Here is a 20,367-nt window from a genome sequence, read left to right as displayed (position 1 = left end):
TTGCAATTAATTGAAGTTTTAATTGCACTGTTAATCAACAATAGAATACCAATTTACATTTATTATAAATATTTTTGGTTTTCTACATTTTAAAATATATTGATTTCAATTACGACAGAGAATACAAAGTGTACAGTGCTCACTTTATTATTTTTATTACAAATATTTGCACTGTAAAAATAAACAAAAAACAGTGTTTTTCAATTCACCTCATACAAGTACTGTAGTGCAATCTCTTTATCGTGAAAATGCAACTTACAAATGTAGAAATTCTTATTTTTTATATAACTGCACTCAAAAACAAAACAACGTAAAACTTTAGCGCCAACAAGACAAACCATGAAGGGGCACATGAATGTTTAGCATATCTGGCACGTAAATACCTTGCAATGCAGACTACAACAGTGCCATGTGAATGCCTGTTCTCACTTTTGGGTGACATTGTAAGAAAGAAGCGGGCAGCATTATCACCCATAAATGTAAACAAACTTATTTGTTTTAGCGACTGACTGAACAAGAAGTAGGACTGAGGGGACTTGTATGAGATTAATTGAAAAATACTATTTATTTTATCTTTTTTTTACACTGCAAATATTTGTAATATAAAGTGAGCACTGTACACTTTGTAATCTGTGTTGTAACTAAAAATCAATATTTGAAAATGTAGAAAAACATCCAACATTGGTATTCTATTATTGTTCAACAGTGCTATTAAAATTGCGATTGTGTCTTTTAAAAATCTAGTTAATTTGTTTTATGTTAATTGCATGCATTGTGACAAATTGACAGCCCTAATTATAACAGATTAACCCATTTACTAGTTAATACATGGATTTTATTTTAACCAGTTTGTGCTTGACGGGAACTGGGATTATTCCTCCCAAAATGCTGTTGATTTGAACAGCATTAAGTGACATATTGTTCCTATGAATAGGCATTAAAGAATAGATGGTTTATCTGTAAGATAGAGTTTGATAAGGATGTGGCCAAGTGGCTAAATGAAGAGCTCCTGATACATATTCCCTGATTTGTCATTCACCTACCCTGGTCAAGTCTCTTAAAATTCAATGGTGGCTCATAAGAATCTGAGCAGTGCTGCCAAGTCATGATTTTACTGCAAGTACCCCAATATTTGCTGTTTTTCATAAAGCTTCAATTATATCATTACACGAGTACCTAGGCTTAGGCTGAAGAAAAAAAAAAGTCTAGCCTTCATGGCCAGAAGCTTGAAAGGCTCAAAAGCCAGAAAGCGCATTTAAAAAGAACCCAACATTTAACAAATTCTCATGATTTTTTGGGCCTGACTCATCACCTTTGAACATTTAGGGTTGGCAGTAATATTATCCAAACTGAGGAGAGAAAGGAAGCACCATACCCACAGGTGCAATACTCTCTGGGCACTGGGAGCAGCACTGGCCAGAACAATGTGCTACCTTTTGGAAGAATTTTCCCCAATGCAGCTCTGAGAATGCTTTAGGGGCAGGGCCTCTGGGGCTGGCTAGCGCAGATGGCAGATCTAGTTTTTCTTCCTCCTTTCCCCTACAATACAGTATCGCTGCCTCCTGCAGAGGTGCACTAGGGAGCAGATTTTCTTGCCCTTCTCCAGCCCAGCAAAACTAAGGATATGTATATACTACGAAATTAGGTCGATTTAATAGAAGTCAATTTTTTAGAAATGGATTTGATACAGTCGATTGTGTGCGTCCCCACTAAGCGCATTAAGTCGGCGGTGTGTGTCCACAGTACTGAGGCTAGCAGCGACTTTTGGAGCGTTGCACTGTGGTAGCTATCCCACAGTTCCTGCAGTCTAAGCGTTATCACATAAGCATGATCTGCTAAATTACATTATAAAATGCACAAGGTCCAGAATGCTTTACAAATGAAGGAAATACAGTCTCGTGTTCAAAAACTGGATGCACTTCAGGAAACAGATATTTTTATTTTCCCTAGTTGTTTTAGTCACGATTCTGCTAACCTAAATCAAAGTTTAAAAGGATACCTAAACTTTGTTGGGAGTTTTAGTTAATCCACCAAATGCACCTTAAGAATAATTAAATAGAAAAATGTATTTATTTTCTTTGAACAAATCTCAGTTCGGCATTCATTGATTTCACTGGCTCCTGTTAGTGACACTGTCTGACCTTTTCCATGTTCCCATTGACTCTAGCACCATTAAAAGCTATGCTTTGTCTCAGCAGATTTCATCATTCTGGAGAATGATTTTACTGAAAAGATACTACACAGTTCATCCTTGCCCTACATTAGTGATAGCTAGCTGACTACGCGGGGGGGGGGGGGGGGAGGGGGGGGGGGGACGACACACGGGACAACTTTGCTTAGCTGCCATTCAAGCTGGACCATCAATAATGCAGTACCTCTGCAGGACCTGCTATCTCCAGACAATTTTTATTAGACGTGATTGGTGTAAATAACGCTCCAAAATGGATATTGTTAATTTTCAAATTTAGAGGCTAGGGAGGGAAAAAGAGGGGAGGAGGGAAGGGAAGAGTCTGATGGAGAGAATTTGAGGCTTCTCAATTTAATTCAAAGCAGGCTATGCAATAAAGTGTTTCCATTTTAGCAGGTTAACAATATGTTTCTAGAGGATAGGGGAGGCAGAATAAGGCTTTTTACATTTGGTGTCAATGCTGAGTTGGTTTCAAAGAGCAGGAAAATTCCAAATTGAACAAACCGAATCATCCTTCATTTAGGAAGTTAAAGGAAAAGCAATTTTCAGGCAGATACCAGGTGTCGATCCGGAGAATTATAACTTAACACTTCGGGACCCCTTGGGAGAAGTGGTCTTAATACATATATTATTGGTACATCAGGCCAAAATGGCTTTTAACATTAATATTAAATAGCCCATTGTCACAGATAGAATTTAAAGGGTTCGAGACTTATAAAACTTTAGGACTACATTAAGTAAACCTGGGCTGGGAGCTGTACATATGAGTTCCCACAGTACGGAGACACAGCAGCCTCAACTTTCCCCATCTATCTACAGTTACACATGAGACATCTCATGTAGGAATGGTCCTTTTCCGATGGGAAGTTAAACAAAATAAAAACAGAATGATACACAAAAGTCAAAATATTAGCACTGATGCTCCTAGTCTTGAGTGTTAAAGTGACCTCCCTTTGTGTTTGTCTGATAAGATGCGAGGGTAAATTAAAATCAGTGATTTTTTTTTTAAATCAGCTTTCTTCATTATTTAAATTGGATTTTATTTAAGCTAAATACAGGGTTGGTTGTTTTTTTTTTAAATATACTATTTAAAATTAATTTTTAAATTGACAACCTATGTTGAGGCCAAAACTTATTACAATCTTAAAATTATTTAATTTAAACATTAAAATATTAAGCAGTACATGTCTGCTGCCAAATTTTAAAGACAGTCAAAACCACTGTACTGGTAGACGTCACCTGAGTTTGTTGAAGTGCTAAACCAGTTTTTGACAGCGGTAGCCTCTTTTGCCGGTAGAGACAGAATATCTTCTTCACTTCAGTTTATTTAACTAGTTCAGTTCAAAGACTAGTTTATTTCAAGTTAAGAAAGCAGATGGGAGTTAAAAAAAGCAGGAAAGCTTGTTTTTCCTTTACCAATCTGTGTATAAAAGCTAAACATAAGAGGATGAGATCTATAAATTCTAAAATCTTGAAGGACATAATGACCAGAAACAATTAGTTCAATTTACTAACTACAGACAATACAGGTTATAAATCAATTAGTTTTAAATGCAAAACATGTTTTGATAAACTTTTTTGTTTTACATATCCAGCATATTTAAAGCAGTTTTATTTAATTAAAAAAATGCTGGTTTTGTGCATTTTTAATTGCATTTGAATTTCCATCCAAATAGAGCAGTGGTCCCAAACTATGGAGGGAGCACGGGGGGGTGGGGGGAGGGGCACGGAGGAATGTTTGGGGATTGCATCACAGGGCTTGGCCAGCCCCATGGGAGAGACGGAGAGAGTGCCACCCAGCCCTGCTCTGCCCCCAGCTCCACTCCGCCCCCTGCTCTGCCCCAGCCCAGCTTCGACCCCAGCTGCAGCTTCACTCTGCCCCCAGCCCAGCTCTGCCCTCATTCCCTCTTTGTTCCCAGTCCAGCTCTGCCTCTAGCTCCAGCTCCTCCCGCAGCTCCACCTTCAGCCTAAGCTCTTCTGCTGAGGAAGCCTTGGCTGTGCTGAAACAGAGCGGGAGTGTGGACAGATTCTATTACTTGTAATGGGGGCGTGACAGGAAAAGTTTGGGCACCACTGAAATAGAGCTTAACACAAACAACAAGCAAAAAATTAATGAATATAATCGCTTAAATAAAAATGTATAGATATCCCCCTGAATAACACAAACACCAGATTTAATGTAAGGACTATATTTAGTTGCAAATCAAGATGTGTTAATGATTACCAAGCAACAAAAATCAACTTTCTTCAGGAAAAAGAAAAGTAGTACTTGTGGCACCTTACAGACTAACAGCTTTATTTGAGCATAAGCTTTCATGGGCTACGAAAGCTTATGCTCAAATAAATTTGCTAGTCTCTAAGGTGCCACAAGTACTCCTGTTCTTTTTACAGATACAGACTAACACAGTTGCTACTCTGAAACCTTTCTTCAGGAAAATAACTAAAAAGTATGAATGTAAAACATGATTTAAATCATGTTTCATGGCTGCTGATTTAAATCATGATTAAAATCAGTTATTTGAATACATTTGATATAAATCAATCCACCCTGACTTGCAGATTTTTTATAAGAGGCACCAGTTAAAAAATACAGCATTTTATTATAAACTTGTACATACTGATCTTGTACATGTGCTAGGGAAAGCTGCTAATCATGAGCTAAGAACTGACTTGGGAACCTACTCTGACTCTTAACAGACTGGTGGGCTTCTGTCCGCCTGAGGAATGGTTTCCCTGGGCTGGAAATGGCAAAATCCCCCAGTGCCCTGGCCACTCCTGAAGAAGTTCTGAAATATGGGCATTAAATTTCTCAGTTTAGACAGTCTGTACCTATACAAATGAGATAGGAAAGTCAGACTTTCACTATGCACAATCACTTTAGGACTGTATAGTCTATTTGAACAACACCCCTAAAAAGCATTTACTTCTAGCTTATATCGCAGGATTGTGTCACCTCAAGCTTCCCTTAACAGAGATGCTAGCTTTCCAGCTGTGAATAACCTGACTCTTCAATCTATCTGACTTATACCGTGAGCCATCTAACTGCTCAGGTGTGACTGCAGGCAAAGGCAGGTATTATGAAGTCCAACTACTTCAGAAGTGTCTCTTTCAATAGGAGTTTCTTTCTGAGGGACTGGAGCAGTAGGGTGCTAAAATTTACGAAGTTTAGACAAACTGCTAGAGAACCTTGAGCTCAGTGACTGACAGGGATACATATGTACTAAAGCATTTAACAACAGCAAGCCTTTAGCTTCCATTGAATTGCAAGAGACTAGACTATTTAGGAGAGAGAAAAGAAGCAGCAAATTTTTCGCTACAAGCCAGAACTGCATGGCTCAGGGATTCATAATTGGATATGAAGCCTTTCACCTCTGGATTGCAAGACTGAATTACCCCAGTTCAAAAGTGACTGAAAGCTGTTATGATAAACAGATTATCAAATGTTTTACTTGCTAACTGAAGTCTCAGTTTAGTTCTCAGCAGATCCATGTCATAAGCCAGGGGTAGGCAACCTATGGCACGTGTGCTGAAGGCGGCACGCGAGCCGATTTTCAGTGGCACTCACACTGTCTGGGTCCTGGCCACTGGTTTGAGGGGCTCTGCATTTTAATTTAATTTTAAATGAAACTTCTAAACATTTTGAAACCTTATTTACTTGACATACAACAATAGTTTAGTTATATATTACAGACTTCTAGAAAGAGACCTTCTAAAAAGGTTAAAATGTATTACTGGCACGGGAAACCTTAAATTAAAGTGAATAAATGAAGACTTGGCACACCACTTCTGAAAAGTTGCTGACCCCTGTCATAAGCAATACATTTACTAAAAAAAAAAAAAGACCCAGTATCTGTCTTTCTTAAATGCTCCTGTGACTTTGCTTAAGTCTTTAAAGTCTTTCCTCTCCTCAGCACTGTGCCTCTCAAGCTATCTTTATATCCAGCTTTGTTCTTAAAGACATAAATAAATGATTTTTACTTGCTAATATTATTTAGCTTTTCTCTGGGTGATCTGTTAGTATTCCCTTCAGGTCTTTGTTACTGAGTAAAAATTCTTATAAACAAAGATTTAACAAACCAAAAAGAAAAAACAACACTTCCAAGTTGGTGCCTGTCTCGTCAATCTCAGCAGAGAAAGTCCACTGACTGAATGGAAGCTGCTTTATTCGTACCCTAAAATTATCTCCAATTCAGTACAGAGACAATGTAGAGAAGCTGATAAAGCCACTGACCATGTTGTGCCTTATGGATTATTTATAGGGCTGTCATGGAGGTCACGGAAGTCACAGATTCAGTGACTTTCCGCAACCTCCGTGACTTCTGCAGCAGCTAGTGTGGATGACCCCAGGGGCAGCCAAGCAGCTGGCCCTGGGACTGCTGCTCAGGTGGACCTGGGACAGCAGTTTGGGCAGCCCACCAGCCAGACAAACAAATTGTTAGGCAAAAGTCCACAATTGTTAGGTATAAAGAACATAAACTGCTAGGCAAAAGTTAATATGGTTTCTGTAAAGGGAAATCACGTCTTACTAATCTATTAGAATTCTTTGAAGGGGTCAACAAACATGTTGTCAAGGAGGACCCAGTGGACATAGTGTACTTATTTCCAGAAAACCTTTGACAAGATCCCTCACCTAAATTGAGTTGTCATGGGATAAGAAGGAAGGTCCTTTCATGGATTGAGAAGTGGTTAAAAAAGACAGGGAACAAAAGGTAGGAATAAATGGTAAATTTTCAGATTGGCGAGGGGTAACTAGTGGTGTTCCCCAAGGGTCAGTCCTAGGACGAATCCTATTCAGCTTATTCACAAATGATCTGGAGAAAGGGGTAAACAGTGAGGTGGCAAAGTTTGCAGATGATACTAAACTGCTCAAGATAGTTAAGACCACAGCAGACTCTGAAGAACTTCAAGAAGATCTCACAAAACTAAGTGACTGGGCAACAAAATGGCAAATGAAATTTAATGTGGATAAACGTAAAGTAATGCACACTGGAAAAAATAACCCCAACTACACATACAATATGATGGGGGCTAATTTAGCTACAACTAATCAGGAAAGAGATCTTGGAGTCATCGTGGATAGTTCTCTGAAGATGTCCATGGAGTGCACAGCGGCAGTCAAAAAAGCAAACAGGATGTTAGGAATCATTAAAAAAGGGACAGAGAATAAGACGGAGAATATCTTACTGCTCTTATATAAATCCATGGTATGCCCACATCTTGAATACTGTGTACAGATGTGGTCTCCTCATCTCAAAAAAGATATTCTAGCTTTAGAAAAGGTTACGAGAAGGGCAATTAAAATGATTAGAGGTTTGGAACCACATGAGAACATAAGAACGGCCATACTGGGTCAGACCAAAGGTCCATCCAGCCCAGTATCCTGTCTACCGACAGTGACCAAAGCCAGGTGTCCCAGAATGAACCTAACAGGTAATGATCAAGTGATCTCTCTCCTGCCATCCATCACCACGCTCTGACAAACAGAGGCTAGGGACACCATTCCTTATCCATCCTGGCTAATAGCCATTAACGGACTTGGGTCCCATATGAGGAGAGATTAAAGAGGCTAGGACTTTTCAGCTTGGAAAAGAGGCCATTGAGGGGGGATATGATGGAGGTATATAAAATCATGAGTGGTGTGGAGAAAGTGAATAAGGAGAAGTTATTTACTTGTTCCCATAATATAAGAACTAGGGGCCACCAAATGAAATTAATGGGCAGCACATTTAAAACAAATAAAAGGAAGTTCTTCACACAGCGCACAGTCAACTTGTGGAACTCCTTGCCTGAGGAGGTTGTGAAGGCTAGCACTATAACAAGGTTTAAAAGAGAACTGGATAAATTCATGGAGGTTAAGTCCATTAATGGCTATTAGCCAGGATGGGTAAGGAATGGTGTCCCTGGTCTCTGTTTGTCAGAGGGTGGAGATGGATTGGCAGGAGAGAGATCACTTGATCATTACCTGTTAGGTTCACTCCCTCTGGGGCACCTGGCATTGGCCACTGTCGGTAGACAGGATACTGGGCTGGATGGACCTTTGGTCTGACCCAGTATGGCTGTTCTGAGCATCAGGCCCGGAGGCAGCAGAAGCAGCAGCAGGGATCCAGCCCCGGGACTGGCCGGAGCAGCAGCTGCTCGGTGGCCTCTTCCCCGGTGCTGCTGGCTCCGGGCTGCCTCTGCCCCCCCGGAGAAGGAATTTACTTAGGGACATGGTCGTCCTTCGGCATACACAGCATATGCGGCTGTGTCGGGCACTCAAAAATTTGGGGCACCACTGGGACCACAGGCGCCAACTTCTCATCTTGCCAGGGGGGGTTCGACCCCCCCCACCTCCACTCCAGGCCCTGCCCCTACTCCACCCCTTCCCACCCCTGCTCCACCCCAGCCTCGTCTCCTTCCCTGAGCACACCCCATTCCCGCTCTTCCCCCTCCCTCCCGGAGCTTGAACCCTGCAAATCAACTGTTTGCTGCACTCAGGAAGTGCTGGGGGGCAAGGGGAAGCAGTTGGTAAGCCCTGGGCCACCTGGGTGAGAGGTGCTGGGGGAGGGGAGGACAGCCTGGTGCCAGTGGGTGCTCTGCACCCACTAAATTTTCCCTGTGAGTGCTTCAGCCCCGGAGTACCCACCCATGGAGTCCGCGGCTACAACTGGGACGGCAGGTAAGAGCGGGTTGGCTCCCACACACACAGCACGTGCTGCAGTCTCCTTACTAGGCAGAAGGCAGGGGCCATATTCATAGAGCCAACCTAGGGGCACCAGTTGCCCCGGTATAGGGGCACCAGTATGCACAGAGCTGAATGCATCAGCATAGGGGCACCAGTTTAATAATACTGCATAGGGCCCCATAAATCCTCAGGATGGCCCTGCTTAGGGGGTAGCTGATCTGAGAGGTGAGCTCCAGTCTCGTCAATTCAGAATTTTTCACAAGAATTAAGTTTATTTAAAAAAAGAGCTATTAAAAATAGGGATTTGTCAGTCCTGAATAAAAACAGTTGGCATGTCTGAATAGGGCATGCTCTCTAGAAAGATACAATATATGCCTGTAAAATTACAGCTTAAATGAACCAGGGCATGTGAGTGCTACCAAAAGGTTACTGGAAATATGAACTGAAAACAAATTTAAGACAACAATGATATTTCAAGCATGAGGCCTTTGCCAGGAATGATTTGTACAGTTTGTTCTAAGTATAACTTTTTGCTGAGGAGAGCCTCATGACCCTTGATATCTAAAATGCACCCTGAACACTAAGTTAACCCTTTCGCTTCACTGACAGCCCCTACACTCCAGCTCTTTCATTAGCAGTTTGGGACTTTCTGGGCCAGAGGTTAAACCAAAGCTGGATTTAGCAAGAACTCAGCAAGAAACCAGAAATGTTGGAGCTGCTTGTAGCTTTGGGAGTTGGGGCTCAGGAAATCCTAACTGCTGTTACCAAGGAATTACCTATAAAATGCTCAGCGATAGAGAGAAAATTTAACTTGGAGATGAGGAACAGATTCACTGCACAGGCAGAAAATGGAACTCAAAGAATGCAAGGCAAGCCAAGGAAAAGAGAAGAAATTGCAAAAGAAAGAGTAGGCAAGCTATGCAAGTACCCTCTCCACTGTTAGCATCAGAGCACCTAGATCTTCATTTTAAGTTCTAGTGCGCTGATGTCTTGCCTCAGTAAACCAGCACTGAGCACCAAAGAGCTAAGGAGAAAAGACACCTAATAAAGCAAAGGGCTCAATTTTCCCATTGCAGAATATGAATAATTCTGTGGAAGTTATCTGTATCCAGATGTGGGAGAACAGGGTTGTAATAGTAAGATGAAACCCGCAGACTCCGCTTGGTCACAGACTTCAGGTGAGGATGCACTGTATATGCTAGATGTTTTTGTGCAGCTATTAGTTTATGACATTCCTAGTGGGGAGGATGGAAGGAACCAGACAAAGGGCTCAGAACTATGATCTGAGGTCAGATGAATTTTGTGATGTGTTTTGCCAATAATGAAAGCTAAAGAAAAGGGAGTCAACAAACATTCTTTAGCTAGGTAGTCGCTTAACAATTCGAGCCAACAAACAAATAGATGTAATATAGATATGGGGAGAAGGGATTTCTCCGGCTTCCCTTTACAAATAAATTACTGTTCTTGCATCCAGACATTTCCTTTAACCACTATATATGTGCAGTTCCTGTGACTTTGCTCAAATGTCTGGTCAAGTTTTTTTTTAAATGTTTGCTCCTATCACTATTGAAATACTGGTTTGTAAGGAAACCTCCATGTATCCCTCCCACTTCCAGTCAGTTTTAGCTGTGTGTGGCCATCAAGATCATAACTACAATTTTCAAGTTCTTGATAGTGTTTTTAAAACTACACAAGGTAAATTACTCCAGCCTTGCTTTTAATGATCCAATAATCTTATCTCAAGACAACTAAACCAACTACTACTGAAATCATCATCTAAGAATAGCTGCTAAATAAGGAAGTGCCAACAAATCCATAGTACCAGTGAGAGTATGTTGATGCCAATACATTCTGGAACCAAAGCTACAGTCCACTGGAGACTGAGGGGTGAGGTGCGTCCATGTGCATGGTATCAATCTTCTGAGTAGTGTACACAGGGATTTAGCTAACATGAATGGGAATAGTTCCAACTAAATTCTCATGGAGTCATTACCCCTGAACATATCTAAGGAATTTAGTCAGTATCCTTTGTCAGACCTCGTCTTCCTGCTCTATTAAATGTTTACAGTGCTATGTCTATAATACTAGTGAGATTCTTGCTTAATTGTCCAGATAAAATAATTCTGAAATACTGGTAGACTGACAAGGACAAAAGATTATTGGGTTTTGTGCACTGAAGATTCTGCCTACAGAAACAGGACAAAAATGATAAATAAAAAAGCAATATGTTCCTTGTACCAGAATTAATCACAGTCTATACGGTGTGCAAACCTGTGAACGTGTCTATATGGTCTTCAATTTAATATTCTGAGATATTTAAGAACCTCTATATTTCATCATATTTATGCAATCTGATTTTCAAGAACATGTCAAGGTACAGGATTACAAAGCAGAGGCAGGAACAAGAATATATGAAAATACTTCAAAATGCTTATGACGTCCCCGTCTGTTTGAGATTAACATCTCAACAAAATTAGAGCACATAAAATTTCACAACTGCGCTAAAAAGCTATCAGCCCCTTCAGTGCATTCACCAATAGCAAAACACTATTGGTTTCTAGATGCAAAGTGTTTTTTTAAATTGACATTTGTTAAAAAGACTAGGTAGCAACAGGCTGTGCTGATCTACCTAGAGAACCTGACCCAATATAGTGCCAGTGATTCTTCAAATGAAATTAAGCCTGTTTGTTTTCATTAAGGAAATGCACGAGAATAAAGAATATCTTGCACTTACATGTTCTTCTGAAGCATAAAGGACTTCCATTAGCCTTTGGACAAGGTCATTATTTTCTTGCCCATGTTCTTGGCAGAGAAGTTCAATCTCCCTTAATTTTCCAAAGTAGAAATCCCTTTCCTTCTCCACACCTTCGAGTGCAAGTTTTAATGTATGTACCTGTGAATAAAACATACATGTTCCAATAACAGGGACACAGAATATGCCATCTGTGAGATAGATGATGAGTGGGTTTTTCCTACAGAACAAGACAGTGCACAACAGGCATACTCTTAATACATATACTTTTTTATAACTCTTTAAATATAAGGTGTATTTAGTAGTTGTTAAAGGTGCCAGATTGTCTGAATAAAGATATCCTTGTTCACCGTGCAGTATAGACAAAGCAGTGTAAACTTCCCCATAATACCCACCAATCCACCTCAACCCTGACCCTAGAGGGACCATTTTTACAGAATTTTTCAGTGCTGTGGTAACACATAGAAATAGCAAACTACAATGACAGAGTGGCTCTGGATCTATGAATAAAACCTGGCTCCTGTTGAGACTGCTGTAAGTGCCATGCTGTGCCATTTGTGATGGCAATTAACACAATATTCATAATAGCTGCATTTCTACTTCAACTGAATTAATGTACATTTGTTGTAGGTATTGTTTATCCTAAAATTTATCTATTCCTTAAGAACATTTAGTTTTGTTTCCTGATATTTTTTTTTAGTGTTCTGTCAATCCTGCCTTGGCAGAATAATAATTAGATGACCTAATACATTTTTTTTTTTAAATTTTTGAGCGCAAGGACTGTGTGGCTGCTTATGCCTTTCTTCACTTGTTTAGCTGGTCTGGTGCTGGGTTTCAGAATTCTCTTATGCTGGCATAAAATGTAGTGGCAGTTCTGAAATACCAGCTTTCAGGCGGTTGATCCAGGTGCTCCTTGATGGGGTTCTCACAACAAATTTTTTGATGGCCTTAGAGAGCGGCCATCAACTCTTGCTGGTGGCCACTCTAACAATTTTTCCTAAAATACTTATTTAACTTTAGGAAAAACAAATAACTATGCACATAATCATGTCCAAATCATTGTAATTTATTTAGGTAGGGTTTTTTTTGTGGCAAACTCAACAATAAATACAATTGTCTCTATTCTATACTGGACTTACACAGAATAGAAACACAAGGTGCTTTTCATGTTCTTTTCTTTTGTTGTTGTGCTGGTGGTGGTTTCTTTTGCTTTTTTGGTTGCTTTTTTTATTAGACTTGCTAGCTTATAAGTCTGCTCCTGTGAAAAGTGATATTTGTATGTTTTATATATAGAAGCAGACTTGCTAGCTAGCTGGGACGCAGCGAAAAGTGATATTGACATACAAACATTACTTGCCAAGGATGAGTAAATCTGCTGTGGAAAGCTGGGGGACAAATTAAGCCCTGGACAGAGAGATGGGTAGGGAGGCATTGAGGGCCAGGGGTAATGGAGGGGTGGTGGGCCCAGGGCCAGCACCCACCACCATGCAGCTGGGGCCAGAGTTGCAGCTGGTACCCGAAGCCCCACAGCTGGAGCCTGTGGTCTGCCACCCCAGAGCTGAAGCCGGAAGCCTGAGCCCGAGTGTCCCCAGGAAGGTGGCACCGGCTGGCTGATCCTCTGGCATTTGTGACTCCAGAGTGGAGCAGGGCTGAACCCCTGCTAGCAGCCTTGGGGGATGAGCCACTGCACTATTCTGCCCCCCCCCCCCAATCACCGCCCAGGAGGCTGTGGCCACAAGAAAAGCCCATGATGGCCGCATGATAGAAAAACTGAAACTGCTTCAGTTTCAAAGTAACTCTCTTAACTGACACCTGTACATGAGAATCTAATTCCAATATACACTTTGGCAGCTTTGTTTCACCACTATACCTGTTGCACTCATTTGCTAAGCACTCATTTATGGTTTATCCTGACTATATTAAAATAACAGGGTTCACATAAACTAGAACAGAGCCCTCAAATACTTTTTGAAAGAATAACTTTATGTGAACGAAAGCCAAATTACAAATATCTTAGCTGCTGTATACTTAACTCTACAATAACATGTTACCACTCCATTGGTTTTATTGGGATATTAAGGGAAGACAACAGTAGAACAGGCACAGGTGAGGACCATTAAGGGTAGCATTGCCAAATGGTAAATACACGGGTTTCCTTATCATATTCAATTCAAGATGGTGAGAACATCAAACCTCTAAGTCAGTGTTTCTCAACCTTTCCAGACTACTGTTCCCCTTTCAGAAGTCTGATTTGTCTTACATACCCCAAGTTTCACCTCACTTAAAAACTACTTGCTTACCAAAACCAGATATAAATACAGAAATGTCACAGCACACTATTACTGAAAAATTGCTTGCTTACTCATTTTTACCATATAATTAAAATAAATGGATTGGAATATAAATATTGTACTTATAGTTCAGTGTATAGTATATAGAGCAATATAAACAATTACTTGTTTGTATGAAATTTTAGTTTGTACTGACTTCGCTAGTGCTTTCTAGGCAGCCTGTTGTAAAACTAGGCAAATATCTAGATGAGCTGCTGTACTCCCTGGGAGACCTCTGTGTACCCCAAGGGGTACACGTACCCCTGGTTGAAAACCACTGCTCTAAGTCAGCAGTTCCTGAGACTCAAGTTATCTCTATAAAGAAATAGACTAAATTAACATTTTCAATAACCTGACAACATGTCAGCTAGTAGAAAATTAGTGATGGTGTACCAAGAAGTTCCCTTTCGATAACTCACCATACTAGAACACAAACCAGTTTATTTCCTCCACTAGTTAGTACCCCAAATAACAGAGTTGAAGCAGTGACTACAGTCTAGCAAGTTCTGTTCTCTCCATGTTATCATGGTTACATGGCTAGCTGCACCTTTGACCTCTTTTCTAGCTTCTATGTGCACTCCATTCAGATATCAGGCCTCATGCCTGAACCCTTCTCAGTGTGGAAGGGAAACCAGGCACTTTTGAAAGTCAGGCCACTTATTTAGGCTCCTAACCACAGACTTCAGTGCCCAACTTCAGGCATCTATAAGCATGGATATGGTGCATAATGTTTGAGCCCTGTTCTACATTTTTCCTACATACAGCAATCTAGTAGAGATGATTTAGTTTATAGTTTGGTTCATTATAGACTTTTAAAAAAATATTTACAGAGGATCCAATCAGGATCCAGCCTCTGTTGTGTTTAGCCCTGTTCAAACAGGTACACAGTCTCTACTCTGAAGCACGAGGGGGAACAGCCTTTGTAATTCTGTCCTAGTTAGTAAAATTATAATTCAGGCCTGATTCTCATACCCACTAAGGTACACCATTTTAGTAGTGTGAAGAGGCCTCAAAGCAGATGTAAATGGAATTTATGCCTAATTTAAGGCCTCTTTAAGGTCAAATAAGTGTAAAGAATCTTTAGTGGAAATGAAAATCAAGCTCTCTATTCTTAATATAAAAGTCTAATTTTTAAAAATCTTAGTTTAATCTTCAATAACATCCTGTAACAAAGTTCTATAAGTCACTGGTTCTCAATTCGGAGTACACATACCCCTGGGTGTATGCATAGGTTTTTCATGGTACATCAATTTATCTAGATATTTGTCTAGTTTTACAACAGACTACATAAAAAGCATAAAAAAGTCAGATCAAATTAAAATTTCATACAGAAAACTATTTGTTTACACTGCCTATTAGTATACACTGAAATGTAAGTACAACATTTATATTCCCATTGATTTATTTTATAATTATATGATAAAAATGAGGAAGTAATCAATTTTTCAGTAATTATTCCGTGACACTCTTGTATTTTTATGTCTGATTTTGTAAGCAAGTAGTTTTTAAGTGAGGTGAAACTTGGGGGTACACAAGACCAATCAGACTCCTGAAAGAGGCACTGTAGTCTGGAAAGGTTGAGAGCCATTGCTATAGGTTAGTCAATCACTATGTAAAGATATATCCTTTTCGCAGTTGAAAAAGGTATTTTGCCTCTGTGTTGTCTTCCTTCCAGATAGCAAAGTATATTGACCACCACCAAACTCCCAATTCTACTACAGATCCCTGGCACCCTACTATTAAACCTCTTTCCCTGGTGAAAAAAGTTTTTTTTTTTTTATTATTCCTCCTATCAGAAGTTTTAATCCACAAGGATAGACTTAACTCACAAAATGTTACTGGATTCTTCATAACAGGGCAAAATAATTACCAAGATACCCTTTAAACTCTAAATATATAAAATCCATCAATTCCTCTTTCTTTCTAAATTCTCATGCAACATGTTAGAGGGACTAGAATTTTTCTTATAAACCATGCAGCTATGTATTCAAGTAAAACTGTAATATGCATATTCAAGTACAATTAGCTTTAAGGCAGCTCTCACACTGCAGTATGATTCACCCAAAATCATCCTTAGCATCTTTTTAAAATATGGGTACAACACTGGCCATCCTGCAGCCATCTGCTAGAGTAGGATTTTTTAATGACATCACTTTTTTGTTTGTAGCTGAGCTATTCCATTTGTTAGCTCCTTTACCATTGTGAAGTGAATATAATCCAGATTGAAATCGGAAGTTCATTTTTCAGTTGTTCAATGTTTTGCTCTGTCTCAGTACAATCTTCAGTTTCATGACTTTTCATCTTTCCTAGTGCTTCTGATTACTAGGGCCCTACCAAATTCACAGCCACGAAAAATGCATCACTGATCATGAAATCGGGTTTCTCCCTGTGAAATCTGGTCTTTTGTGTACTTTTACCCTATACTATACAGATTTCACAGGGGAGACCAGCATTTCTCAAATTGGGGTTCCTGACCCAAAAGGGAGTTGCAGGGCAGTCACAAGATTATTTTAGGGGGATCGTGGTATTCCCATGCTTGCTCTTGTGCTGCCTTCAGAGCTGGGCGGCTGGAGAGCAGTGGCTGTTGGCCGGGCTCCCAGCTCTAAAGGCAGCGCCCCACCAGCAGCAGCGCAGAAGTAAGGGTGGCAATGCCACACCATGCCACCCTTACTTCTGCGCTGATGCTGGCAGGGGCTCTGGCTTCAGAGCAGGGCTCTTGGACAGCAGCTGCTGCTCTCCAGCTGCCCAGCTCTGAAGGCAGTCACCGTCAGCAGCAGCACAGAAGTAAGGGTAGCAGTACTGCAATCCCCCTACAATAACCTTGCACACCCCCACCCCCGACAACTTCTTTTTGGTTCAGGACCCTTACAATTACAGCATCTTGACATTTCAGATTTAAATAACTGAACTAATGAAATTTATTTTTAAAATCCTATGCCTGTGAAATTGACCAAAATGGACCATCAATTTGGTAGGTCCCTACTGATAACTAATTCTGTGGTTGAAGCAAAGTTACCTGTTCACTGAGTTGTATGACTTGTGTTTCCAAATCTTTATCTGATTTGGATGCTGAGCTGCTCGGTGTGGCTTTTTTTGCTGATGATGGACGAGAAGGTGTGGACCCTGGTTTAGAAACTGGACTGGATTTAGCAGCACCTGAAAGCACAAGAATAAAACTGTTTTGAGAACACACTTTTAAAAATCAGATTTAAGTACTTCTGTCCAGTGTAAGTATTATACTCCCAATAATTTTGAATTTTTACCTCTTCCAGATACAGAAAAAAAGCTGTTTAATTAATGGTCACTAATATGACCATTAGTGCTGTTACTTCCCAGTTGTAAGTAGAAAGACGATCACTTTAGTGCAAAATATTGAAAAGGAAAGTAAATACCATAACAAGAACGTTACTTTCAATTTCAAAGGACAAAATAGCTCACAGATACTCAAAGAAAGGTGAATAAATAACATAATTTCTTCAATTACTATTACTTTACAGTTTTAAAGATGACACCGGCAACAACTAAATCATTTAGCTTAATATTTAAGATTTCTTGATTTTAAAAAATTTAGTGGAGAAAAAGGCAAGTTAATTTAATTTGTGGTGATTTTATTTGTAAATCTATCTGCTTCTATGATTTAAAATGGAGAAGAAACTAACACCATTACTTGTACAATCACACTGAAATTCAGCAGATGCAAACAGAATTAAATCCATCAGTGAGCACTTGGTTGCTGCAGTGGCCAAAAGATCATGTTTCTGATCAGCTTAGGTGGTTTTTGGTACATTATGTGAAAAGCAAAGCTGATAATGTACCCCAATGTACAGCAACACTTTTGCCTACAGAAAACAGCACCCATACCAAGCACACACAGATAGGTACTCTACTTTCACAAGCATCAAGCACTCACAAACGCTTAAGTACAGAGACAAGAAAATGTTGTGCTAGTGCTATCTTTATATGCACTTAGGGCTGACAACTGATATGGTGCCCTTCCCTTCTCTCCTCTCTTCTGTACGGTCTGAGTGATTACTAAAGTCCCAACTGGGCTCTGAGTTTACCATTTGTGGAAGGAGATGCCCAAGCTTCATGTACTGTAATGAGCAGCACCAACTCCCAAAGCACAGGACATTCCACTCCAATTATTCTTCAGAAGAGGCCACCCACTTAATGGTCTCTACCTAGCCTGCCATCCTAAACAGTCACTTATACCACATACTCCTAATTCCTGCCCCCCTCTCTTTACGTGCACATACATTGTGATGTGATTACATCAATGTGGCCTAAGGTTACCAGTTTTTAAAACAAAAATGCCTGAGCAGAATTAAAAAGCACAGAAATGAACTCCCTAGACCTCTCTGCCAACCTGAATTATACTTAAGGCTTGAGGAGGAAAAGTTAGGCTTGTTAGGTTGCCTATTTTCCTTCAAGGAACGGAATAAAGAGTAAAAACCTAAGAAACTCAAATAATCCACAAATAAGCTTTGATGTAGCAAGACTCCCCCCTCCCATCACACACACTCCCCCCGCAAGATGCCCTCAGGCTTCTCAGTCAAGAAGCTCAAAAGCTGATTGGGAGGAATTGCAATGATTGGTGATTCAGTCCAGCTTGTTAGGTTCTTGTGATTTAGTCACAGACTGCATTGGTTACTGTACCAAGAGTTATCTTTTCTCATCACTTTAAATACTCTCAGGGCATTCATTGGAGAATAAACAATTATACAGTTCATCTGCTTTTAGTGGACACCATTTTGGCTAAAATTCCACCATATTTTTTCATATTTGTTACAAAATAAAATTATTGATACATGCCAACAGAAAGTTAAAACTCCACTCTGGCCAAAATATAGCATCTTCCATCCTGAAGTCCTTACAAGTTACATACATGGACCACATCACCCCTTGATAACAGAGTTTCAAGTACAGTATACAGAGTTCGTAAAGACGAAATTTACACTGTTCGCATGCCTAAAATTACTTATTCTTTTGAAAGAGCACTTAGTATCTTGAACAATAAAATTTGGTTCATGAGGCTAACATGAATCAATACACACCAATGGTGCCCTATTGCTCTTACACAAACAAAGCAGTAAGTCTTTTTGGTAAAGTACTCTGACAATAGAGTAAGATCTTTAGTTGCCATTTTTTCCTTTGTCAGAGACCAGCAGATCTTTGTGTATAATCGTCACTGACATTTTCCCCAAGGGCCAGGACAATACTTTAAAAACAAGTGAAATCACAACTCATTAAAACAAATCTTTTGTTAGGATCCCAGCAGCCTTCTCTGACATTTAAGTGATCCCTGCATCTCATATGACAATAAGCTTCATTTTTCATACAATACCTTTTATATACACATCGCCACCACATATTTCACATAGGTAGAATAGGAATGCTTTCATCAGCGTTTCTAAATCTTACTCTTCACTAGAGCCAGATAAATAATCTCCTCAGATACATGGTAAGTTTTGTAAAGTGGGAACAAAGGTGCATATTTTAAAAGCTAGGGCAAGGGCAGCCTGTTTCTTTTCCTTCCTGGCTTGTTTCCACTTAAGAGTTCAGCAAAAACTTCTTGAAGACCAAGGTGTTAAAACATAAAGAAGGGCCATATAAAGGAAACAAGCCGTGCAATTCTATCACTTGAGAGACGTTCCAAACTAGAGGGTAGAATGCCACCGTAAGCAGACTTTAACTAGGTGCAATCTCATTCTTCCTGTCACGCCATTCTGAGTGGGACTGCAGGCAACATAGCCAGGTGGGACCAGTCACAGTGCATTCACCTGGCTCAGATTGCCCAGATTTCTGAAAATCTGCTAGTAAAGGCAGCCTTCATGGAACCTGGAGCTCTACCTCTGTGTCTGTCTTCAAATGCACGTACCGAGCATATTTCTTACAGAAGAGGATTTTTTTTCCCTTGCCTAATCCTTTCATTGTCCCTGGAAAGATATTAGACCCTTTGCAGGGAAGTTTACCCCCTTATTAACAAACACTGCTTCATCAAACTTGGTACAGTGACTCATAAAACTTAAAAACAAAGAGAAAAAGTAACAGAAAAGAAAGATGAAGTTTCTAAGTTGCGAAAACAAGTCCAGTGTGTATCTTTGCAGACTAGTCAATCAGAGGACAGAAAGGCAGCATGTGAAGAAGACAGGCAAGGCGAGGATGATTTAGAGTCACAGGTTAAAGCGAACAAAGGTTTTGAAAAGATTTGAATAGCTCGGAAAGAAGGAGTTCCAGAAACTAGTCACTTTTTCACTTCTATAGTAGGGTACAATGTACAGAATAACTAATATGCAGCGCTAGTGTAGAAATTAGGTGGATACATGGTCAGATGTATAGGAAGCAGTAAGTTCATGTCTGTTTAACCCAAGAGGGCATTTCTGAATTGCATTTACAGATGAACATGAGACAGCAGAAGTGACAAGACAGTGCA

The 20,367-nt window shown here is 40.0% G+C and overlaps 1 protein-coding gene across 5 annotated transcripts in view; it reads right to left on the bottom strand.

The window, feature by feature from the left end:
* The window catches only part of MAPRE2 (microtubule associated protein RP/EB family member 2), a 158,264-nt gene that overhangs the window by 2,487 nt on the left and 135,410 nt on the right, over positions 1–20,367 (bottom strand). For all 5 annotated transcript variants that reach the window (XM_050942049.1, XM_050942050.1, XM_050942045.1 and 2 more), the window contains 2 exons: positions 16,951–17,090; positions 11,587–11,745 (listed from right to left, as the gene is read on the bottom strand). In XM_050942049.1, coding sequence (XP_050798006.1) covers positions 11,587–11,745; positions 16,951–17,090 — 299 coding nt within the window. The remainder of the gene's footprint in view (positions 1–11,586; positions 11,746–16,950; positions 17,091–20,367) is intronic.

This window comes from Gopherus flavomarginatus, chromosome 2, assembly GCF_025201925.1.
Source record: "Gopherus flavomarginatus isolate rGopFla2 chromosome 2, rGopFla2.mat.asm, whole genome shotgun sequence".
NCBI lineage: Eukaryota > Metazoa > Chordata > Testudines > Testudinidae > Gopherus > Gopherus flavomarginatus.
This window is presented reverse-complemented; position numbering and strand designations above follow the sequence as displayed.